A 23,933-nucleotide genomic window follows, 5' to 3' on the forward strand; every position below is an offset into this window, starting at 1 on the left:
TTTTTGACTTCTCTAGGAGTTTGCCCATCTTGTTCCTTTATACCGTCTCCTTATACTCTTTCTCATTTCTTTCAGGTTGGTGGTAAAATCCCGTTTTTCAGTTCCTGGTTTTAATAATTTGAATCTCTTCTTTATTTCCTTCCTCCCTCACCACCCTTTTCTTGTCATTGTGGCTAAATGTATGTCAGTCTTGTTAACCTTTTTCAAAGAAGCAACTTTTGGTTTCGTTTTAATCTGTTGTTTTTTTTTCCATTTATTTCAGCTTCTTATTTTGTGTTTAGTTTGAACTTCTTAAAATTTACTAAGATGAACAGTTTGATTTTCTGTTTGAGATTGTTCTTGTTTAATTTGGGGTGTTTATGGCTTTGAATTTCCACCTATGAAATGCTTTAAGTTTAGTATTAAGTCATCTGAAAGTATTTTGTAATTTTCTTTGACCCATGAAAGTTTGTTATATTTAATTTTCATATATTTGGGAATACCTAGTTTCTCTTAACTAATTTTTAGTTTTATTCAGTTGTGAGTGGAGAATATGCTTTACATGATTTTATAGTCTCTTGAAATTACTGAGTTTTATCATGTGGCCTAACAGGGTCTATCCTGGAGAATTTTCCATGTGCCCTTGAGAAGGATGTGTAAAGTCTGCTGTTGGGTAGGGTGTTCTGTATGTTTGTTAGGATTAGTTGGTTTAATAGTGTTGTTGAAGTCTGTGTTCCTTGTTTAACTGCTCTGTGGTTCTTTCCGTTGTTATTTTTTTTTTAAGTGAGGTATAATTGACATTGTGTCCTTTGTGTATGTGTTGATTTGATACATTTATATTTTGCAGTATACAGTTAAAATAGTGTTAGCTAACCTGTCACACCACATAATTATCATTTCTTTTTTTTTTTTTTGTGATGGGTACAATTAAGATCTTGTCTCTCAGCAACTTAAGTATATAATACAGTATTGCTGACTATCAGTTATTGATAATAGAGTATAGAAGCCTCCAACTATTTTTGAGTTGTTTATTTCTCCCTTCAGTTTTCCCTTCATGTATTTGGGGGCTCTGTTTTTAAAGGTATGTATGCTTATGATTATTATATGTCTTCCTGTAAGAAGGATTGGCCTTTTTATTATTATAAAATCCTTTCTTATTTCCTTTTAATTTTTTACTTTATGGCTACATGTTGTCTCTCATTAGTGGAGCTACTGTAGTTCTTTTTCTGTTAATGTTTGCATGGTATCTTTTTTCATCTTTTATCTTCAAGTTATAGATGTCTTAATCTAAAGTGTGAGTCAGTTCTGGAAAACATATAGTTGGATTATTACTATTTTTTTAATCCATGTGATTATCTCTTAATTGGAGTATTTGATGTGATTATATTTAATGTGGTTACTGATAAGGTAATTTATTCATGTCATTTCTATTTTCCTGTATATTTTATGTCTTTTTTTTCTTTTATTTCTCCATTACTGCCGCCTTCGCTGTTAAAACAGATATCTTGTAGTATATCATCTTAATTCCCTTGTTGTTTCCTTGAATATATGCTTTTGAGTTATGTTTTCCCTTTGTAGTTAACCTGTTAAAATTAACATCTTAACTTAAAACACCCTAGTTCTGATTAATACCAACTGAATTTCAATAGAATGCAAAAATTTACTCATATAGCTCTGTCCTCTTTCTCCTTCATTGGGCTGCTATTGTTAGATTACACCTCTCTACAGAGTGGTATCATCAAAAAAGGAATAATTATTACCTTGTGCGGTAATTAAATCAAGCAGAAGTAGGTCTCTGGCAAGCTGTGGACGCTGTTCTCTGTTCTGCAGGGTGGAGTTTGTTAAAACTGTCAAGAGAAAGTCTTGCTTTAAGAGATACCAAATAGATGTTAGAAGATGAGAGGGTATAATTGATTATTATGCTCAGAAACACTTGGTAATTTAGGATAAAATTAAGTACAACACATCCAGATATAGAATGATAGTTCAAGTAGCTAACAGAAGGATCATTTGTCAGATTGCTTATGCCAGTATAGAAGGAGATATGATTGTTTTTGCAGCTTATGCTCATGAACTTCCAAAGTACAGTGTGAAGGCTGGCTTGACAAATTACGCTACAGCATATTGTACTGGTCTGCTACTGGCCTTAGGTAGGTTTGGCATAGACAAGATCTGTGAAGGCCAGGTGGAGGTGATTGGAGATGAATACAATGTGGAAAGCATTGACGATCAACCTGGTGTCTTCACCTGCTTTTTGGATGCAGGGCTGGCCGCAACTGCTACTGGAAATAAAGTTTTTGTGGCCCTCAAGGGACCTGCGGATGGAGGCTTGCTGTCCCTCATGGTACCAAATGATTCCCTGGTTTGGAAAGCAAGGAATTCAGTGCAGAAGTACATCGGAAGCATATGGGTCAGAACATTGTAGATTATATGCATTACCAAATAGAAGATAATGAAGATGCTGACATGAAACAATTCTCAGGGCACCTGCTTGGCTCAGTCAGTGGAGCATTTATTTGACTCTTGATCTTGGGGTTGTAAGTTTGAGCCCTACACTGGGTATGGAGATTACTTTAAGAAAAAAGAAAAGAAAAGACACTTTTGTCAATATATAAAGAACAAAGTAATTCTAAACATGGTGGAGATGTGAGAGAATCCAGTCTCTGAGAAGGAGCCTAAGAAAGAAGTTAGAATAGGTGGAACTGTCCCAAATTCTCTTGGCCCTGAAGAAAGATGCGGTAGCACAGAAGAACTCAAACTTTCACAGAGCTTAGGAGCAGGCCACTGAGAGCTAATAAACCAAACCTTAATTTCTATGAAGATTTTTAAGGTAAAGACAATAATAAACTTACCAAGCCAGAAAAAGAAAGATCAAGTAAGAGATTAAAAATATATAAATTAAAAAACACACACTGGGGGCGCCTGGGTGGCTCAGTGGGTTAAGCCGCTGCCTTCGGCTCAGGTCATGATCTCAGGGTCCTGGGATCGAGTCCCGCATCGGGCTCTCTGCTGGGCAGGGAGCCTGCTTCCTCCTCTCTCTCTCTGCCTGCCTCTCTGCCTACTTGTGATCTCTGCCTGTCAAATAAATAAATAAAATCTTTAAAAAAAATAAAAATAAAAAAATAAAAAACACACACTGTGTTTTATATTTATCTAGGTCACTGTGATGGTGGTCTTACTTGTTTCATGTGAACTCAGGGTACTGTGCAGTGTCCTTTCATTTCGGCATAAAGGATTCCCTTTATTTCTTGTTAGGGTAGATTATTTAAGAACAAATTTTCTCAGTTTTGGTTTAAGTGGGGGAAGTTTTAATTTCTCCTTTGTATTTCGAGGGTAGTTTTATAATACAGGATTCTTGATTGCTACTCCTTTTCCTTCAGTTCTTTGAATATGCCATCCCAGGGCTTCCTGGCTTCCATAGTTTCTGAGGGGACATCAGCTGTTATTTTTTTTGAGGCTCCCTTGTATGCACTACATTGCTTCTCCTTGCCATTAATCTGCTTACATTGTCTTTTTTTCTTTCACCAGTTTATGTTTCTAGGTTTAGACCTTGTATGTTTATATTACTTGGAGTTTGTTGAGCTTCTTGGGAATCTAGATTAATGGTTTTCATCAAATTCAGGAGATTTTTTAGCTGTTATTTCGACAAATACTCTTTGCCCCTTTTCCATCTCCTCTCCTTCTGGAACTCCCATTATATGTGTCTTGATACGTTTGGTAGTGTTCCACCTGTCTCTGAGTTTATTTTTTTCCACTTTTTTTTCACGTTTTCAGGCTGGATAATCTTAGTTATCTTCAGATTCTTGGATTCTCTTGCCTGCATGAATCTGTTCTTGCAAACCTGTAGTGAAGTTGGCCGTTACTACATTTTTCTTTTCTCTTTTCTTCTTTCCTCCTCTTTTCTCTCATTTTTTCTTTTTGAAGGTTTTTTTTTTTTTTAAATTTGAGAGAGAGAGAGCGAGCGAGCGCATGCGCAGCAGAGAGAGAGAGGGAGATCTGCTGTTGAGCAGGCAGCCCATTTCAGGTCTTGATTCCAGGACTCTGGGATCATGACCTGAGGCAAAGGGAGACATTTAACTGGCTGAGCTACCCAGGCCCCCCAGTTATTGGATTTTTCAACTCTAAAAGAATTCTTTTTTAAAAATTTTACTTACTTACTTAAAGAAGTTACTACACCTAGTGTGAGGCTGAAACCCATGACCCCAAGATCAAGAGTTGCACGCACACCAACTAAGCCAGCTAGGTGCCCCAAGAAATAATAATTTCTAGATGCTCTATCTTGAGGAACATCTTTTTTTTTTTTTTTTTTTAATTCAGAGAGTGAAAGAGAGCATGCTCAAGTTGGGGGAGGGGCAGAGGGATAGGGAGAGAGAATCCAGGCAGGTTCTGTGTTGAGCCCCATGTAGGGCTCATTCCCACAACCCGAGATCAGGACCTGAGCCAAAACCAAGAGTAAGATTCCCAACTGACAGAGCCATCTGGGCTTCCCCTCTCCCCTCATAGGATTTTAATTTTTAAGCAATCTCTACACCCATCATGGGGCTAAAACTCAAAACCCTGAGATCAGGACTTTGTATATTCCACCAACTCAGCCAGCCAGCCAGCCCTTGAAGGGCACCTTTTTAAAGTTTTTCTTGTAGTTCTTTTCAACATGCTTTACTTCAGTTCTTTTTTTTTTTTTTAAGATTTTATTTAGGGGCGCCTGGGTGGCTCAGTGGGTTAAAGCCTATGCCTTCGGCTCAGGTCGTGATCCCGGGGTCCTGGGGCTCTCTGCTTGGTGGGGGACCTGCTTCCTCCTCTCTCTCTCTGCCTACTTGCGATCTCTGTCTGTCAAATAAATAAAATCTTAAAAAAAATAAAAGATTTTATTTATTTGAAATAAAAGATTTTATTTATTTGACAGAGATCGCAAGTAGGCAGAGAGAGGGAGGCAGGCTCCCTGCTGAGCAGAGAGCCCTTTGTGGGGCTCGATTGCAGGACCCTGGGATCATGACCTGAGCTGAAGGCAGAGGTTTTAACCCACTGAGCCACCTAGGTGCCCCTACTTCAGTTCTTGAAACATATTGAAATAAGTGATTTATTTATTTATTTATTTATTAAAAAAATTTTTTTTTTTAAGATTTTATTTATTTATTTGACAGAGAGAAATCACAAGTAGGCAGAGAGGCAGGCAGAGAGAGAGAGGGAAGCAGGCTCCCTGCTGAGCAGAGAGCCCGATGCGGGACTCGATCCCAGGACCCTGAGATCATGACCTGAGCCGAAGGCAGCGGCTTAACCCACTGAGCCACCCAGGCGCCCCGAAATAAGTGATTTAAAGTCTTTGTCTACTAAGGCCAGCATGTCTTTTTCTCAGGACAGGTAGTCTCTCCCCACCCCCCACCCCCCACCCCACCAGAATTTCTTAATAAATTCTGATTTTTTTTTAAGATTTTATTTATTTATTTGACAGATAGAAATCACAAGTAGGCAGAGAGACAGACAGAGAGAGGAGAAAGCAGGCTCCCTGCTGAGCAGAGAGCCCGATGTGGGGCTCTTTCCCAGGACCCTGGGATCATGACCTGAGCTGATGGCAGAGGCTTTAACCCACTGAGCCACCCAGGAGCCCCTCCCAGGACAGTTTTTGATGATAGCATTTTATTGCTATGTGCAGGCCATGCTTTACTGTGTTTTTGTTTTTGTTTTTGTTTTGCATGTCTTGTAATTTGTGGTTGGAAACTGGTAAGTCAAAATAATGTTTGAGTTCTTGAAATCAGGCACCCGCCCCCACCTCTGTTTTTTGTTTTGTTGCTTTTTTTTCTTTCATTTAGAGATTTTTTGGAACTGTTTGTGTCATGTTCATATTCTTTTTTGTCACCTTAGACCATTGACATTGGGTAGGCTGGTGATCAGCTAAGACTTGGGTGATTTTTTTTTTCTTTTCTTTAAAAAAAAAAAAAAGATTTTATTTATTTACTTGACAGAGAGATCACAAATAGGCAGAGAGGCAAGCAGAGAGAGAGGGAGAAGCAAACTCCCTTCTGAGCAGAGAGCCTAATGCGGGGCTGGATCCCAGTACCCTGAGATCATGATTGGGTGATTTTCTTAAATGCCAGAATGAGCAAGTTACTCCTTTTCCTGTGGGTTTTTTTTGTGTGTGTGTGTGCATATTGGGGCACATCTTAACACTAATCACTTGACAAGTCCTTGTTAGCCTTTATTTCCTTTCCTTCTTAGAGCCTGAACATGAACTTGAGGTAAGAGCTTGGTCCATTTTAGGTCTTTTTGTGGTAATATCACAGATTGACATATTGGCGTTGCTCAATACATGTCCAAGGACTTCTTGATTCTCTGGGAAAATTAGAGTTCTCCATTTCATCCATGAGAATCTTATTCCCCAGATTTTCCTTTTAAGTTTTTTGGTTAACCTCTTAATTGCTCAAACTGTTATCTTCCACCCTAGGCAGCCAGAAAATTAAAACAGTTCCCTTTAAATGTATCAACAAATATCTCGTGAGGGAAAAGGCTGTGCTTGGCCAACTCTTAGGTCAGATAGAGATAATCTTGCCATTGTTGTCTCACAGGGTTCTCTGAGGATGAGGCTTTGGAGATGCCTCAGTCCAGTTCTGAGCCCTGTCCTGTGACTGTCAGGCTGCTGGTTTTTGTCTGTAATGATAGGTTTTCAAGGTTGCTGTCCAGCCGGAGGGGACAGCATGGAAGTAAAGCAAATTGAGATACCGGAAAGCTTTTATTACCAAGATTCAGTCTTTCTGGAATAAAAATTTCCGGATTGTTCTATATCAAGAGTTCATGTAGCATATATATATTATGTATCATATATGTAAGAGTTCTAATATAGTTGATTCTGATAATTTTTGCCACTTTTCTAGTTGCTTTTATAGAGTAGAGAATATTTGGAGATCTTTTCATTTCACCATTTGCTTATGTACTGTGTATATTTTGTAATTTCTGAAGCATAATAAACACCTGTGAGTCTACTGTGCAGCTTAACTGGTAACATTTTTGGAGCTAACTTTGTCTTCCTCTCCAGTCCTGTTTTCTTAAGCTATCCCATATAGATCTTGAATTTTATTTTGCTTTTCTATGCTTCTTGAGAAATTTGCACACATATATCCCTAACTGGGTGTTCTCAGCCAGGGAGTATTTTCCTTCCTCAGAGTTATTTGATATTGTTATAGATTGTTACAAGCAGAGAGAAATGTGTTAAGGCCATCTAGTAGGTAAAGGCCAGGGTTGCTGTTAAACATTTTACAGTCCACAGTAGAGCCTCCCAACAACAAAGAATTATCCATTCCATAGTGCTGATGGTGCAACAGTTGAGAAACCCTGCTCTGTAAGTTCTAAATGTTCTAAAATTTAGTTTTAGAATGTTGCCTTTCACATTTGAACATTGTAATCCACCTGGAAGTAAGTAAACTGGAATTAAATACTGGAAATAATAAGGGCATATTGAAACTGGATAAAATGTTTTGTATTTATTTGTAAGGAGGTGGTTTACCCAACTCCAGGTTTTAATTTCTTTTGTTGCTGTATTAGAAGAACCTATCTTGTTGAAGAATTTAATGATGCATGTAAATGCCAAAGAAGGGAAGTTCTTTTTAGTTAATAAATACAGAAATAATTATGATGGAGTTATAAACTTCAGTGGCTGCTAAAAGTCGTGAAAGAATGTTTGAGGAGCAGGACAATCACCTAATTTGAGTGTCTCTCCACAAATTACCTTATAATAACAAAGGGGGAAAGAAGTAACATTTCAGTGGAGAAGCCTGGCATATGCCACATTAATTTATAGATCAAAGTGATCGCCAGTTTTCTATATCATATGTCTCCTAATTAAATGCACCGAAGGGACATCTGACTCTTGTTTTGAGTTTAAGCCCCACATTGGATATCGAGATTACTTAAAACAATAATACAAACAAAAAATAAAATGCACGGAGAAGAATATAATGTAACTTATGTGGTAGTCCTGCAACAAGCGCATCTAAAATACAAGATATCAGACAAACTCAAGTCAAAGGATATTGAATAAAATAACTTTTTAAAAAAATCAAGTTGGAGGAAGACATGTAACAGCTGATGAATTTCTCTAGTTCAAATAAGTGGTGACAGCAGTGCAGTGGATTGGATCATGATGCAGGGGAATAATAGCAGTGAAGTATCTTGTGGAAATGATGTAATTTGAATATGATTTATTTGTGTTAAACTTCCTGATATATATTATTCTGTGTAGTTCTATAAGAAAATGTCCTTGTTCTTAGGATAAACGTAGTGAAGTATTTAGGGACAAAAGATAACGTCATCACATACACTTGGAGGAGAGTATAGAAAGACTGGCTAAACAAATTGGGCAAAATGTAACTAATTGGTGAGTAAAGCATTTACGGGAATCCCTAATAATATTCTGGTCTCTTTAAGTTTGAAATCATGTCAAATATAAGAAAGTTTTTCCAAATAATAAGGAATATTTTAATTAACCATAGCTTGTCAATCTGAGATACCCACTGTTTAATATTTTAATATCTGAAATGATTCATATCATTAGTGATGCCTTAACAGTTGAAATTAGTTTATTTCCTTTTTGTGTAATACATAAAATATTGTGTCTTAAAATTGAAGGCATTTTGTATTTATTGCAACATAGTGATCATTATTTACTGTTGGAGACCATTAACCGATCGCATACATGTCTTTGGAATGGTTTCTTATTTATTTATTTGAATATTTATTTCTAAAATTTCTTTTCAGTGTTCCAGAATTCATTGTTTATGCACATTCATTGTTTATGCAGTGCTCCATGTAATACGTGCCCTCCATAATACTCACCACCAGGCTCACCCAACCTCCCACCCTCCGCCCCTCCAAAACACTCAGATTGTTTTTCACAGTCCACAGTCTCTCATAGTTTGTCTCCCCCTCTAATTTCCCCCAACTCCCTTCTCCTCTCCATCTCCCCATGTCCCCCTTGTTATTCCTTATACTCCACAAATAAGCCATTAACCCATGGCGTAGATGTCTTTGGAATGATTTATTTAGTTAGTTAGTTATGGTTTCTTTTTTTAACTAAGAGGGATCTTTGTGGCTCTTACCCCCACCTTGTTCTTGTTTGGTAGCCATTTTCTTTTTTTTTTTTTTTTTAAAGATTTTATTTATTTGACAGAGAGAAATCACAAGTAGGCAGAGAGGCAGGCAGAGAGAGAGAGGGGAGGAAGCAGGCTTCCTGCGGAGCAGAGAGCCCGATGTGGGGCTCAATCCCAGGACCCTGGGATCATGACCCGAGCCGAAGGCAGAGGCTTTAACCCACTGAGCCACCCAGGCGCCCCAGCCATTTTCATTTATATTTGGGGGTTATCTTTGCATTTAAAAAAAGTATTTGTGTATTTTCCTCTTTACTACAGCGAAGGGAGAGTATTGTATACTCTATTACAACATGCTTTCATTTGATCAGGTATCCTACAGTTTACTCCATAGAATCAAAGAGCTTTCTTATTACTTGTAGTTGCTGCATAGTACTTCATTGAGTAGATGTTTGTGCTTTATTAAACCAGTTTCTGATGGGTGGACATTCTGATTATTTTTGCTATATATCATAAGTAGTGTTGCAGTAAATAGTGTTTGCAGCCATTGTCTTTGCTAGTGTGTATTTGGGACCGTTAGAAGCAGAGCCTATTGGAATAAATGGAAATGCATGTATAGTTTTATTAGTTACTGGAAATTTTCCCTCCCTAGGAAGTTTTTCATTCTATGTAACCACCAGCAGTGAAAATGTCTATTTCCTCATAGCCTTGCTAGTGGAGTATTTGGTAATCTAAGAGATCACACTGGTATGTCCATGAAGTTTTAATTACATGGGAGTAGGCATTTGAACTTAGATATATAGAGGCTAGAGAGAGCTAGTCGTGTTTTTTTCTGTTTTAAATGTCTTTGTTTGCAGCATCTTTTGGAAATTAACAGTACTAAAGTAAATAAGTAAACTCACACTTGTAGTACTTGACATCTCCCTCTTCTTTTCCATGATCTGTTAATATTTTTCTTTCCTGCTTTAATAGATGGAAAAAACCCCAACTCATTGTTCATTTAAATTCATAATCCATGTTGGAGCCACTGTGCCTTTCATATTGGTTCAAGCAAGAATTTTGTAGATTGTACTGTAGTGATTTGATGTCCAGTTTTATATTTCATTTCCCAAACATGAAATAATGGTCTTCTCTGACTGACTTCTTTTACTTCTTTTTTTTTTTTTAAGATTTTATTTATTTATTTGACAGAGAGAAATCACAAGTAGATGGAGAGGCAGGCAGAGAGAGAGAGAGAGGGAAGCAGGCTCCCTGCTGAGCAGAGAGCCCGATGCGGGACTCGATCCCAGGACCCTGAGATCATGACCTGAGCCGAAGGCAGCGGCTTAACCCACTGAGCCACCCAGGCGCCCTGACTTCTTTTACTTCTTGATGGCAGTAGTAATATTCTGAATTTAGGAGGAAAGATTAAAGACAGAATCAAGTTTGTGTAGAGTTTAGAAATATAAGGGTTTTCTACAGTTTTATGAGGCAGTGATACCTTAAGATGAGAAGGTGGGTTTTTCATTAAACATTTATCCTACTTGACATTTTAGGAATCAGTTCTTTATGTGCTTGACAGGTGTAGTGACTACATGTATATGGTATTTTTATCTATACTTAAATAAATGTTTTGTATTTATGAGAAACTAGTATTGAGTTTTCTTACCTGTTGGCTTTGCTATATTCAGGTTTGGGCATAATTTTTGGCAAAATGGGTGAGTATATGTAATGTTTCTTGGAGTGTTTTTTAAAATACATTTGTTGTACCATACAAAAGGTTTAGTTTCAAGGGTATAAATTAGGTATCTCCACGAGAGAGCCATTGCTCAGAAAACCCTTGTTTAATGATGGATTCAAAGAATGGGGTATGGTGGAAATTTAGGCACATGTTCTGTCAGGTATTCTTTATTAGAAAATTAGGTATGGGGTGGGTAGCCCACTTGGTTAAGCATCCAACTCTTGATCTCAGCTCAGGTTTTGATTTCAGGGTTGTGAGTTTAAGCCCCACATTGGGCTCCACACTGGGCATGGAGCCTACTTAAAAAGAAAATCAGGTTTGTTTCTTTAGGTGTTCTGACTAAGTGATATTTTTTGTTTCTCTTCTCTCGTTAGGAGTGTTTCTCAGGAGTTATCAGAAACCATCCTTACCATGGTGGCCAATTGCAGTAATGTTATGAACAAAGCCAGACAGCCTCCACCTGGAGTTATGCCAAAAGGACGCCCTCCTAGTGCTAGCAGCTTAGATGCCATTTCTCCCGTTCAGGTAAATGAATGCTACAACTGGTACATCTGTGTGTGTTAATAGACTTGGAATAGAATAAACTTCTACCTCATTTGTAATTTTTCAAATGAAAATTTGTCTAAATTTATTACCTTATAGATACCTGCATGTTTAGCATCCACTACTACATTTTAAAGGAGATCCATAAATAGGCATTATAGTTGAGGATAGACTTTAATCATTAAATGGAACGTGACTCTGAGAGGAAAGGTACAAAACAATTCATTTAGGTAAATGATAAGGGCTTCTTTTTAAAATAAGAGTAACTTAGACTTGAGAAATAAGCACTGCCTTTGAACCTGATGTGTCTTGTCTGTAGCTTCACGGGCCAAGCAACAGTGCTAGAGCATAAGGACTTGTTATAACTGGGGCTCTTCAGCTCTCAACTGAACTGCTCTTTTAAAAACAAGGTACATATAAGTTACTCCCTGACGCCAACCACCCCCCTTCTCTCTGGGAGCAACATATTCCACTTCTCTTTTTATCTGCATTGATTGGCAGATTGGGGTTTAAGAAAAGAATGTTTAGTGATTCTTCAGGGGCCACTTTATAAAAGGCATTTTGTGTATCATTTACTATGTCATGAACGTCTGAAATAATGACACAAACAAAGAAGCTTGAAAATGCAGTTACAGATATTTTAAAAGATTTTTTGGTGAATAGCTTACCTTGTTTTTTATTTGTTTGTTCTAAATTAGAGCTGATCTCGTCCAGCCCTCAAGATCTTCATATTTTGAGTAGATTTATTTGTTTTGACTGAAAGATTTATTTCTGATTGCTAAGTTTTTTGTGTTGAAAGTTAAATAATGTAGTTTGAGAGATTCTTTCTGTATAAAGAGGCTTATTGGAAATTTTGAAGACCTAACAACTGTCCTTGTGTCACTGCTGAGTGCTGGCTGCAGGGCAGTTCATCTTAAATGTTATTCTTGAAGTTTTGTATCCCTCATTACGGCTCTGATGCTTTGTTAGAGGCTAACTCTTGAAACCTACTCTGATATAGTAAGAAAAAAGACTAGCACAGTTGACTTGATTTGAGGATTTAGGTCTTACGATTGCTTGGGGTTTTGCAGTTTACTGATTAAGCATATGAAGAGCTAAAGATTTCTTTACCTGTATCATATGTCTGTATGTTCTTAAAGTATGTTTAATTCATTTTTATAATGTTTTTCTTTAGATTGACCCTCTTGGTGGAATGGCATCTCTTAGTATAGGTGGTTCAGCTGCCCCTCATACCCAGAGTATGCAGGGTTTTCCTCCAAATTTGGGTTCTGCCTTCAGTACCCCTCAATCACCAGCAAAAGCATTTCCACCCCTTTCAACCCCAAATCAGACAACTGCTTTCAGTGGTATTGGAGGACTTTCATCACAGCTTCCAGGTAAGGGGGAGCAGTGGTGGATGAGAGTGCAGATTTATTTGTAAATATCATTGTGCTTTAGTGTAGGGTAAGGTGTTCAGAGTCACTGTTGTAATGAAAGCTGTTTAAATTGTGAGGTGGTTTCATTCTTCAAAGCTGGGAAGAGAACACTATACTATTATAATATTAATTAATTCAGATTATAAGGATTCTGTTTTACCAAGTGATAATATAGACCTTAACAAGTGTGTTATTGACATTCTGAAAGATGGAGGTTCAGATAAAGAATTCATAGCTTTATGAATCATTCAGTAAATAATAAAGGTAGAAAATATTTCACATAGGAGATTCAGGTATATGTTCTGCTTCGTTATACCTCACCTACCTTGAAAATGATAGTTAATCCCTAAAACTTTTTTAGTTATTTCAAATGTTTTGGCTTTGAACTTTATATTGAAGTAAAGGTTAAGTTTTTTCCCTCTCCTGTACCCATTTGTTTCCTCCTAAGCTATCTGCATCTTTTATCTTCAGGGTATAAGTTTCAGTGTACCAAAATTTAAGGACTGAAAATGGGTGCTCGCTTCGGCAGCACATATACTAAAAATAGGACTGAAAATGTGATGACTCTGTAACCTGATTAGTAGTTCTTTTGTATGGTTCTAGCCCTGATTGTTGATTTATTTAAGTCAAAATTAATTTCCTTAATAAAGCCTTCTTATAAATTCTGTTGGCTATAGTTGAGTGGAATAAGCAGGTCCTGGCTCATGCTAACTGGAAGATACTATGAAATTCTTTAGTTTTCAATCAGCGTTAAAAGCAAACCAGTTCCTCTTAGTTTGACTGTCTTATATAGCATATCACCTATGAGAATGTACAGTTAAAGATTTCTATATTAGTCTTATTAAGAATATAAATAAATGAATAATTCTATATGCTGAAGACATTTTTGTGTTTTCCTTTTTTTAAAAAAGATTATTTGAGAGCGAGAGCATGTGTGTGTGCACAAACGGGTGGGGGCAGAGGGAGAGGGAGAAGCAGACTCCCTGTGAGGGAGTCTGACACAGGGCTGGATCACACCCCAAGATCATGTGCTAGGCTGAAGGCAGGTGTTTAACCAACTGAGCCACCCCAATGCCCCACCTTGGCCATTTTTATCTACTTTTATTAGTTTCGATCTGTATAAAATTAAATATTGTTATAAGTGAATTTACAAACACACTGTCTTTCTAAATAAAAACCTAGATCTTTGATGTAAGTAAAGAATATGAGTAATGATAAGACTTCTGGCTGCGTTCCTTCTTTCTAGTAGGTGGTCTTGGCACAGGCAGCCTGACTGGTATAGGAACTGGGGCTCTTGGACTCCCTGCAGTGAATAACGATCCTTTTGTACAGAGGAAACTGGGCACCTCTGGACTGAACCAGCCTACATTCCAGCAGAGTAAGATGAAACCTTGTAAGTGGTAGTGTTGTCTGTGATTGTGAAGTGTGACTGATGTACATAAAGCTTTTTAGATTTCCAGTTTGTTGCCCCTACAGTTATGTGGACAAAAAAATTGACTTAACATATTGTTAGTAGGGGTGATTGTTTGATGTGCCTTGTAGGTCAGTGGGAATTAATTGACTAACTTGAGTTACTGAAGTAAAAAATTGAGTTATCTCCCCACCATTGATGTGGATTGTTAGAACAGTATGATGGTTAATAAGAGGTAGCATCTTTTAGGGCTGTTACTCTAAAAGTAAGAAATACAGTAAAAAGCCGTTTTCAGCATTTAAATGTATGTATATAAATCTTTCACTTATTCTAAAAATGTGTTGGTGGTGTTCTTTTATTTATTTATTTATTTTTAAAGATTTTATTTATTTATTTGACAGAGAGAAATCACAAGTAGACAGAGAGGCAGGCAGAGAGAGAGAGAGAGGGAAGCAGGCTCCCTGCTGAGCAGAGAGCCTGATGCGGGACTCGATCCCAGGACTCTGAGATCATGACCCGAGCCAAAGGCAGCGGCTCAACCCACTGAGCCACCCAGGCGCCCCGGTGGTGTTCTTTTGTTGTAAACAATTCAGGAGCAGCTATGAGAATTTCAAATTTTTGTTTCAGCCTGACAGTTTTATATAAGGCAGTTTATTTTAAGGTTAAAGCTTTATGGTATATAGAGCCTTACATGTAATAATCATCGCATGACACATCTGATGTAACTTGGAAGACAGCTTTTAAAGTTCCACCTCCTTAGTAAGTTAATTCTCAAAGTCAAAAGTCCTCTTTGTAAAGATGTAGGTATCGTTTACCTATAAATCCCCTTGTTGGGACCAGATATTCATTATATAGGATTTGAAAGTATACCAGTTGACTTGAAAACGTTAGTGTGAAAGGCTTGTCTGAATGATATGTTTTGTAGCATGCTTTGTGTTTACATCAGTGTCTTAATGCACATGCATTGATAATTCTTATATGTTAGATGTCATTTTTATTATAAAGTAGTAAAGACTTGTTAATGGCAAGTGAGGTTGTGTTAAGGACAAGTGCAGTGTGGATTTGAATGTAGTGAACTTTCATGGTTTGGTAAAATACTAAGGTAGAACTACATTTGTAAGGCACTTGTTAAAATCTTTTATATGTATGCAAAATACTTGAATATTGATCTTTGACCACTTAATAATTTCTTCATTTTCTTTTATTTTTTTTTCCCCTTAAGATTAAAAGGGTATTTTTCTCTTTTTCTCTCTGTATAAAAGTGGGCCATTGGGGAAAAGGCTTAAATGCCCACTGGTTGCCTTTCTGTTTCTAACAGCGGACCTGTCTCAGGTGTGGCCAGAGGCAAATCAGCACTTTAGTAAAGAAATAGATGATGAAGCAAACAGCTATTTTCAGAGAATATATAATCACCCACCACATCCAACTATGTCTGTTGATGAGGTAAGTGTCTAGGATGTTCTAATACTTGATGGTTTATATAAATCTTAAATCCCCTTTCAAAGTTTTTAGAAATTCAGCTCAGAGTATTTTGGTATGTGTATGTATACCCTTTGAGATTTAATATTCATCTCAGGCTCAGTATATTGTTAAATATCTTGATTAAGAATCCTTTTTTAAAGATTATCTATATATCATATATCTATTTTTAAGGTATATCTATTCTTATCAGTAATCTCTACACCCAGTGTGGAACTCTACCCCCTATGTGGAGCTCGAATGCACAACCCCAAGATCAAGAGATGCATGCTTTTCCAACTGAGCCAGCCAGTTTCCCCCGACCTTAAAGATTTTATTTTTAAAAATATATTCTTTTTAACAGTTCTTTGAAGAATATTTAAGGAATGCTTTCATCATAGTTTCCTTTATGCGTGTTTTGTTTTTGTCTTGCCTTTTCTAGGTATTAGAAATGTTACAGAGGTTTAAAGATTCTACCATAAAGAGGGAACGAGAAGTCTTTAACTGTATGCTGAGGAACTTGTTTGAAGAATATCGGTTTTTCCCCCAGTACCCTGATAAAGAGTTACATATAACAGCCTGCCTATTTGGTGGGATAATTGAAAAAGGACTGGTCACTTACATGGCACTAGGTCTGGCCCTGCGATATGTTCTTGAAGCCTTACGCAAGCCTTTTGGTTCTAAAATGTATTATTTTGGGATTGCTGCACTAGATAGGTTTAAAAATAGGTGAGTGAATAGGTTTCCTATGAAGCATCGATCTCCCTTTTTTAAAGATTTATTTATTTATCTGAGAGAGAGGGCATGTGAGAACGGGAGGGGAGTAGAGAGAGGGAGGGAGAGAATCTTAAGCTGACTCCACACCAAGCCCTGCGCGGAACAGAGCCCCACATGAGGCTTGATCTCACCACCTTGAGTTCATGACCTGAGCTGAAACCAGGGTTCTGATGCTTAACTGACTGCTACCCAGGCACCCTGGAAGCATCTTTATTTAATACAAAAAGAAATAATAACTCACTAACTAATTCTTGCCGTGCCCCATCATTATATGTATCTTAACATCTGTATGAAGTAGAAGGGGAGGAAGTGAAAACAGTTTTTTTACAATTATCAGATAAGTGGTACGAAAAGTGTAAATTGACATAGTGTTTTTGTTGTTTATTTAAGTATGCTTTAGTGAAAGGCACCATTTTAGATTACAGTACTTTGAGTTTTGCAGAATTTAGAACCACTATTACAATCAGGATCTTGAAAATGTGTTACTCCTAAGCAGTTCTCTTATTTCCCCTTTGTAGTTCTTTGACCCCTGGCAATCCTGTATCTGATTTCTTTCTAGTTTTCCTAGTGTTCTATAAGCAGAACCATGGAGAGTATGTATGAGTCTGACTTCTTACAGTTAGGCTGATGCTTTTGAAATTAATCTGTTTTACTGTATGTTTCAGTAGTTCCTTTTTATTGTATTGATTATGTATGTATTGGTTAACCGTGTTACTGTATGGATTAACTGTGAATTGTTTTTCCATTTAGCTGTTAATGAACATTTGAAATTGTTCCCAGATAGTGATTTTAATGGCTTGTTGTAGTCAAGTTTTAACTGAAATAGGACCTTTAAAAAACAAAGGATACTGTTTTCTGATGTAAAAAGAAGTTCATAGATATTTCTCTCCCTTACTTCCATGCTCTTAATTGGCAATCTCTTCAAGTAGGTGTTTCTTAGGTAGAATGGGGCAAGTGGCCTAGACTAGCAGTTGAACGAAAATCTGTTAATTTTGCTGCTTCCGTTTGTACATGAGGTGATGAATGAATGAATGAATGTTTTTGTTGGCAGATTGAAGGACTATCCCCAGTATTGTCAGCACTTGGCTTCTATCAGTCACTTTATGCAATTTCCACATCATTTACAGGAGGTAAGTGTCTTTAATACCTAAAATCTCTTTAGTAGGAGAGCTTACTTTGATTGATTGTGGATTTTCTGGGACTGGCATTAAGATTTCTTAATGATTGGCATTATATAAGCATACATACTATTTGTTGCTCATTTTGCAGCTTAATAATAGGTCATGAAAAAATTTTTTTTTGGATGATACTTTCTAAGCAGTGGTTTTGCTTCATTTAATAAAGGCTTTTATCAGTTATTTTAGCCTGATACTGCTATTAAAGTATAGACATCATCTGCTGTTAATAAGAATTATTGCATGGGATACCTGGGTGGCCCAGTCAGTTGAACCATCAGAGTCTTGGTTTCAGCTCAGGTCATTATCTCAGGACTGAGCTCTGTGCTCATTGTAGAGTCTGCTTTGGATTCTTTTACCCTCCTCGCTCACATGCTCTCTCTCAGATAAGTAAAGTCCTATATAAAAAAAAATTCTGCCTGATTTGCGAATTCAAGCTTCATGTTGGGTATAGAGATAACTTAAAAAAATATATAGTCTTTTTACCACCTGCTTAGATTCCTTTGATGTACTTGTTAAAAAGGAGGCAGTCCCTGAGGAAATAAACTTGGGATAGTGTACATTTTCTTAAAGATTTTTTTTTTTTTTAAATTTATGAAAGAGAAAGTGTGAGTGCTCATGTGAGTGGGGTCGGGTGAGAAGCAGAAGGAGAGGGTCAAGTGGACTCTGCACTGAGCATGGAGCCTGATGTGGGGCTCAGTGCCACAACCCTGAGGTATGACCTGAACCAGAATCAAGAGTCAGAAAAAAAGGGGGGAAAAAAAAAAATCAAGAGTCAGGTGCTCAACCAACTGAGCCACCTAGGTGTCCCTAGATGTTATATGTTATAAGCCACTTTATGTGATTATTCATGAAATTTGTAAGTTTTGTTCTAGTGATTGATTTTAGATTAATTGGTTAGTATTCATACCTTTGTCTTATCTTTGGTCAAAACCTTGCTTATAGAGAACAAGAAAGTTAATCTTTATTAAGATTTATTATAAATCAGAGAAAAGGCTTTATAATGTCATATTTACACAAATCAAAAAGATCAGATTATGAATCTACTTTTAATTTTTATTAGAATTTAGTCCAGTGTTTTCACCTAGTGCAGCTGGGTTTGTTTGTAGGAGGGCAGAGTTTTTGTGATGGGTTAACCTAAAAGATCTATGGAGGGAAGCCACAAGTGTTACTCATTCACGTGAGGGGTTTGGGGGAATATACCATTACTGTAGTACAGTACAGGAAAGCAGAGTTTTGTAAGGCTAAGATGAGAAATGTGTTTGGAATTAGGGAATATAGACCTAGAGAGTGTGGAGACTAGAGGTGGCCTGGAAATGATCACACAAAGCAGTGATTCTTAGTACCTCCTATAACAAGATAGTTAGAGGGTCAGAGAAAGGTTATTTGTATTTCTGTACTTAGTCAATTTATTTTATTTATTTGTTTATTTTTTAAAAGATTTTTATTTATTTGACAGAGAGGCAGAGAGAGAGGGAACATAAGCAGGGGGCGTCGGAAAGGGAGAAGCAGGCTCCCCACTGAGCACAGAGCCTGATGTGGGACTATCCCAGGACCCTGGGATCATGACCTGAGCTGAAGGCAGATGCTTAATGAGCCATTCAGGCACCCTTTAGCCAATTTAAAGTGCTGTGCTTTATTCAGAGATTGTCTTTCCTACTTGAAAATACCCTTTATTTATCTTTTTTTTGAAGATTTATTTTTTATCAAAAGCAAGGGAAAGGGTTAGAGGACAGAGAGTCTTAAGCTCCTGATGAACATGGAGCCCAACACCTGGCTCAATTTTAGGACCCTGAGATCATGACCTGAGCCAAAACCAAAAGTAGGGTGCTTAAGTGACTGTGCCACTTAGAAGCCTTGAGAATGTCCTTCTTAAATAAAGTTATATATCTAGATAGTAGTCATTTGTTTGTTTGTTTGTTTAGAGCTGGGGAGGGGCAGGGGGGGGAGAGGATCTTAAGCAGGCTCTTCACCCAGGGGAGAGCCTGATTTGGGGCTTGATCTCACAACCCTGAGATGATACCTGAACTGAAATGAAGAGCCAGATGCTTAACTGACTGAGCCACCTCGGTGCGGCTGGGTAGTAGTTTTTGTTTTGTTCAGGCATGGACTGCTGGGAATAGGATTAGGAGCTCTTTATCAGTTTTCTAATTCGTTGTGGAAAGGAGGTTGAGTGGTCTATGAAATGGAAAGAAGTCTGCCTTCCTGCTTCTTTGGGTCTAGCTGACTTGGCTTTCAACAGTGTGTTTCTTTGTTTCATAGTAATATAGTTATTGAGAAATAACTCATTTTTGGTCCTTAGGTTTCTTATTAGCATCCAGTAAAAGAGATCAATGTAGTATAGAAATTTAGGGGTGCCTGGGCGACTCAGTTAAGCAGCTTCCTTCAGCTCAGGTCATGGTCTGAGTCCTGGGATCAGGTCCTGCATTGGGCGCTCTGCTCAGAGGGAAGCCTGCTTCTCCCTCTCCTGCTCCCCATGCCTGTGCTCTCCTGCTCTCTGTCAAATAAATAAATAAAATCTTTTAAAAAATTAAGTATAGAAATTTAAAGATGTTAAAGTTTACATATATTAAGGGATTTATGAAAGTAAATGCAGGCATTGGTGGTGGCTGTTTTGAAAGTTGTTTTGCTTGTCTAGTTCCCTTGTAATATTGTAAGACATAATTATTTTACTTTCCAAAGAGCCCTGTGGTATCTACTTATGTATATTATGTATAGGAATATGGACCAGAATGGGGCAGGGAGTAAGGGATATCCCCTCTCAGAAGTTAGAGGAGTATAATTAAGCACTTTCAGTTTTGATTAAGAAGTCTTTTTAATATCTTATTCTCTCCCTTCTCCTAGTATATTGAATATGGACAACAGTCTAGAGATCCTCCTGTGAAAATGCAGGGCTCTATCACAACCCCTGGAAGTATTGCACTGGCTCAGGCCCAGGCTCAGGCCCAGGTTCCAGCAAAAGCTCCCCTTGCTGGTCAGGTTAGCACGATGGTAACCACCTCAACAACCACCACTGTTGCTAAAACGGTTACAGTCACCAGGCCAACCGGAGTCAGCTTTAAGAAAGATGTGCCAGTAAGTAAATCTCTCTTCTTTCCTCAGGTCTGTTAGTGTTGTAATGTCTCCAGTAGTGAGCATGTATTTTAATTTTATTATAAGTAACACATGCCTGCTGAAAGTATAAAGACCAGCATTTCTCCCTCTGTATCTTCCCTCCCCAGATTTCTCAAAGACAGGCACTATATCAATACATATTCTGGCCAACGCTTAGAGTACATAGCTGTATATATCATGTGTATGTTTTTTTTTTTTTTAAAAGAATTGGTATGCATCTTTCCCTGGGATTTGTTAAGCGGGCATTTCAGTTTATGTTTATGTTTTTTGTTTTTGTTTTTGTTTTTTAGCCTTCTATTAATACTACAAATATAGACACGTTGCTTGTGGCCACAGATCAAACTGAAAGAATTGTAGAGCCCCCAGAAAATATCCAAGAGAAAATTGCTTTTATCTTCAATAATCTCTCACAATCGAATATGACCCAAAAGGTGAGCATGATATAATAGTTTATATACATTGTGAATGCTGTCTGTTCTTACCGTAATGAGTTGGGTGATTTATACTTGATATTCTGCACCCTTTGTAATACTTTAAAGGTGGAAGTAATAGAATCAAAACGAAGGGAATGAGGATATACAACTAGTGGCTGTGGTTTTTGCAGACATTAAGTAGCATTAGTTTTGCAACAAGTTTTACAGGCTTTTGAAATAAACTCAGTGGTCTCGTCATGGTGGAGGGTTTCATTTGTACCACGTTGCAAGTCATGTTTTCCCAGAGACCATTCAGAGCTTTTATTAGATGTCTAATACCTGAGGTAACTTTGTACAAAGCACAAAAAATGACCATTGCTTTTCAAGATTATATGTAAGGTATTGGAAGTGCCTATGTTAGCTGGTAATATTAGCCTGAACAAGTAATTTTTGAGATATTACACATACACCATCTTTCAAAATCCCTCCAGAATTGATTGGGGGAGTGTCCTTTTGGAAGAGAAGTTTCCTGGAGTTGGAAATTTAGGAAAACATGGTTCCGGTGTTAGGTCTCTTAATAGCAGGTTGTACATTAATAATTTATGCAATTTTGGTCAAATGAAGAGTTGGGAATGGTGGGGGTGAGGGACTTCATGTTTTATAATTTTAAAGCTGAAAGGAGCTATAGATTTTTAGTCCTAATCAATGCACAGTTTGAGAGATGACTGTATACTAACATGGAATTGAATATACAGTACTTCATAGCATGTGTCTGATGGCGGGGGGGATAAAGGGTGGCGCTTGAGCATCTGATTTTGCAAGGAGCCACATGCTACATATTGTAGTGTTCACAACAAAAACCCACAAAACTGTATTATCTTTTAATTGTGTACTTCTGTGTTGCATTGGTTGGCTAGGTTGAAGAACTAAAGGAAACTGTGAAGGAAGAATTTATGCCTTGGGTTTCACAGTACCTGGTTATGAAGAGAGTCAGTATTGAGCCAAACTTTCACAGCCTCTATTCAAACTTCCTTGACACGCTGAAGAACCCTGAATTTAATAAGATGGTTCTGAATGAGACCTACAGAAACATCAAAGTAAGATTTAGTTCTTCTGTTTTTTTTTTTTCATTACTGTTTTGAATTTGGAAATACTTGATTGTACAAGTAGATTCATGAAGAATTTAGTTACATAGACATTTACTGTTTACTTGGAAAGTAATTCTCCTATTCTGATTTTGTTTTCCTCATTCCGTGCATGTTTTAAATCTTAGCCCTGTTAATGTCTCCTCTTCATATTTGTAATATGCTCTGAACTCTAGTCCCTCAGGTTCTTTTTAATTGTCTTACAGAAATCCATTGTCTGTATATTTATTGCTGATGAATATTTAGATTGTTAATAGCTTTATGTATTATAAAGACAGTGCTGCATTGAGCCTTTGATTTCTTATTAAGTGCCATGTAGCTCTGTACCGTAACCTCAATTATAGCTATTGTAAAGGATTCTCAGCAGTTCAGAGTCCCGAGTTTTCCTAATGTGCTAACACTTGTCCCATAAAAATAGGTATTTTATTTCTCAGGAAGAATAATGTTTCAAGAAAACCAGCATACAGCTGTCATCATTCTTTCATGAATAACTTGGGGTAGTGGTTTAGGAACTAGCACTATATTTAAACCTGTGGATGGGAATTTTCCCCATTCTTGGTTACGCTGTAGTGCAAAAGAATTCCTGGCTCTTTCTGTTGCACAGCTGACTTTGTGCCATTCTGCTGTTGCTGGATAGGGTTAAGGAACATAACTATATTCACCCTTTTTTATCTGATTAAAATTGTGATTGGGATATGAACGTATGCACATATTGTGGAGCACAATTTCAAGATTCTTTTAAACAAATTGAAATTACAACTTGATAGCCATAAATTTTAAGGTGTAACATGTTGCACATGGATGTGTGTACGTGCCCCCAAACAAACTCATGTGGTGGTTATATCCCCTTTAGGAAAGTAACTAGAGAATTAATGAAACAGGTATTTTAGAAATTTTAAAAGAAGCGATTAATGAAATAAATAGGTATTCTAGAAAATTTAAAAGAAGCATTTAAGCATTATTATACTGTATTTCAAAAAGCTATTTTAGTTCTCTGTAGAGATACATAGTGACCTAGATAATGCTAAAGATTGCACTCAGTACTGTGATACTGGTTACATTTCTCCATATGCTTGTTGTCTTGAATGACTTGGAAGCATAGGTTTATTATCATTTGAATTGAATTTGGCTCTTCAAAACTAGAATTGCAATTGGGTGTCTGCTTCAAAACTCACGAAAACCTTCAATTTTCAAATACTTTTCTGTAGGACTATACATGACCCCTTAACCTTGTGTATTTATACTCTGATAATATGGAATAGATCTAATGTGGGGGCATGTTCTCAGAATTGAGGGCTCATTTTTAACATAGGATAAGGAGGAGTTCCAAACATTCAGTTGAGAATTTTTTTTCTTAAGCTCATTTTTTATCTTTCTTAATCCTGTACCATTTCAGGTGCTCCTGACTTCTGATAAAGCTGCAGCGAATTTTTCAGATCGTTCTTTGCTGAAGAATTTGGGACATTGGCTAGGAATGATAACACTAGCTAAAAATAAACCCATCTTACACACTGTGAGTTTCAGGGGTCCATGTAAAACTTGAGAATGTTCATACAGTGTATTTTGTTTAAAAATCTTGACTTTATTTGGGGCTATTTATTTATTTATTTATTTGACAGAGATCACAAGTAGGCAGAGAGGCAGGTAGAGAGGAAGGGAAGCAGGCTCCCTGCTGAGCAGAGAGCCGGACGCGGGGCTCGATCCCAGGA

At 37.3% G+C, this 23,933-nt stretch overlaps 1 protein-coding gene, 2 non-coding genes and 1 pseudogene across 8 annotated transcripts in view; all 4 read left to right on the plus strand.

Moving 5' to 3' along the window:
- Positions 1-23,933, plus strand: part of CNOT1 (CCR4-NOT transcription complex subunit 1) — a 111,670-nt gene that overhangs the window by 61,442 nt on the left and 26,295 nt on the right. For 2 of the 6 annotated variants that reach the window (XM_044256030.1, XM_044256033.1), the window contains exons 17-26: positions 11,148-11,298; positions 12,491-12,692; positions 13,978-14,124; positions 15,461-15,585; positions 16,043-16,329; positions 17,429-17,507; positions 20,397-20,627; positions 20,957-21,097; positions 21,997-22,176; positions 23,621-23,737. In XM_044256030.1, the coding sequence (XP_044111965.1) occupies positions 11,148-11,298; positions 12,491-12,692; positions 13,978-14,124; positions 15,461-15,585; positions 16,043-16,329; positions 17,429-17,507; positions 20,397-20,627; positions 20,957-21,097; positions 21,997-22,176; positions 23,621-23,737 (1,660 nt within the window). The remainder of the gene's footprint in view (positions 1-11,147; positions 11,299-12,490; positions 12,693-13,977; positions 14,125-15,460; positions 15,586-16,042; positions 16,330-17,428; positions 17,508-20,396; positions 20,628-20,956; positions 21,098-21,996; positions 22,177-23,620; positions 23,738-23,933) is intronic. The other 4 variants (XM_044256032.1, XM_044256035.1, XM_044256031.1 and 1 more) reach the window with 2 other exon arrangements.
- Positions 1,909-2,896, plus strand: LOC122911393 (annotated as a pseudogene).
- Positions 11,599-11,734, plus strand: LOC122914878. The gene has a single exon (XR_006385942.1). It is a non-coding gene; the product is annotated as a small nucleolar RNA SNORA50 (small nucleolar RNA).
- On the plus strand, positions 22,739-22,876 carry LOC122914877. The gene has a single exon (XR_006385941.1). It is a non-coding gene; the product is annotated as a small nucleolar RNA SNORA46 (small nucleolar RNA).

Source organism: Neovison vison, chromosome 7 (assembly GCF_020171115.1).
Source record: "Neovison vison isolate M4711 chromosome 7, ASM_NN_V1, whole genome shotgun sequence".
NCBI classification, from domain to species: Eukaryota; Metazoa; Chordata; class Mammalia; order Carnivora; family Mustelidae; genus Neogale; species Neogale vison.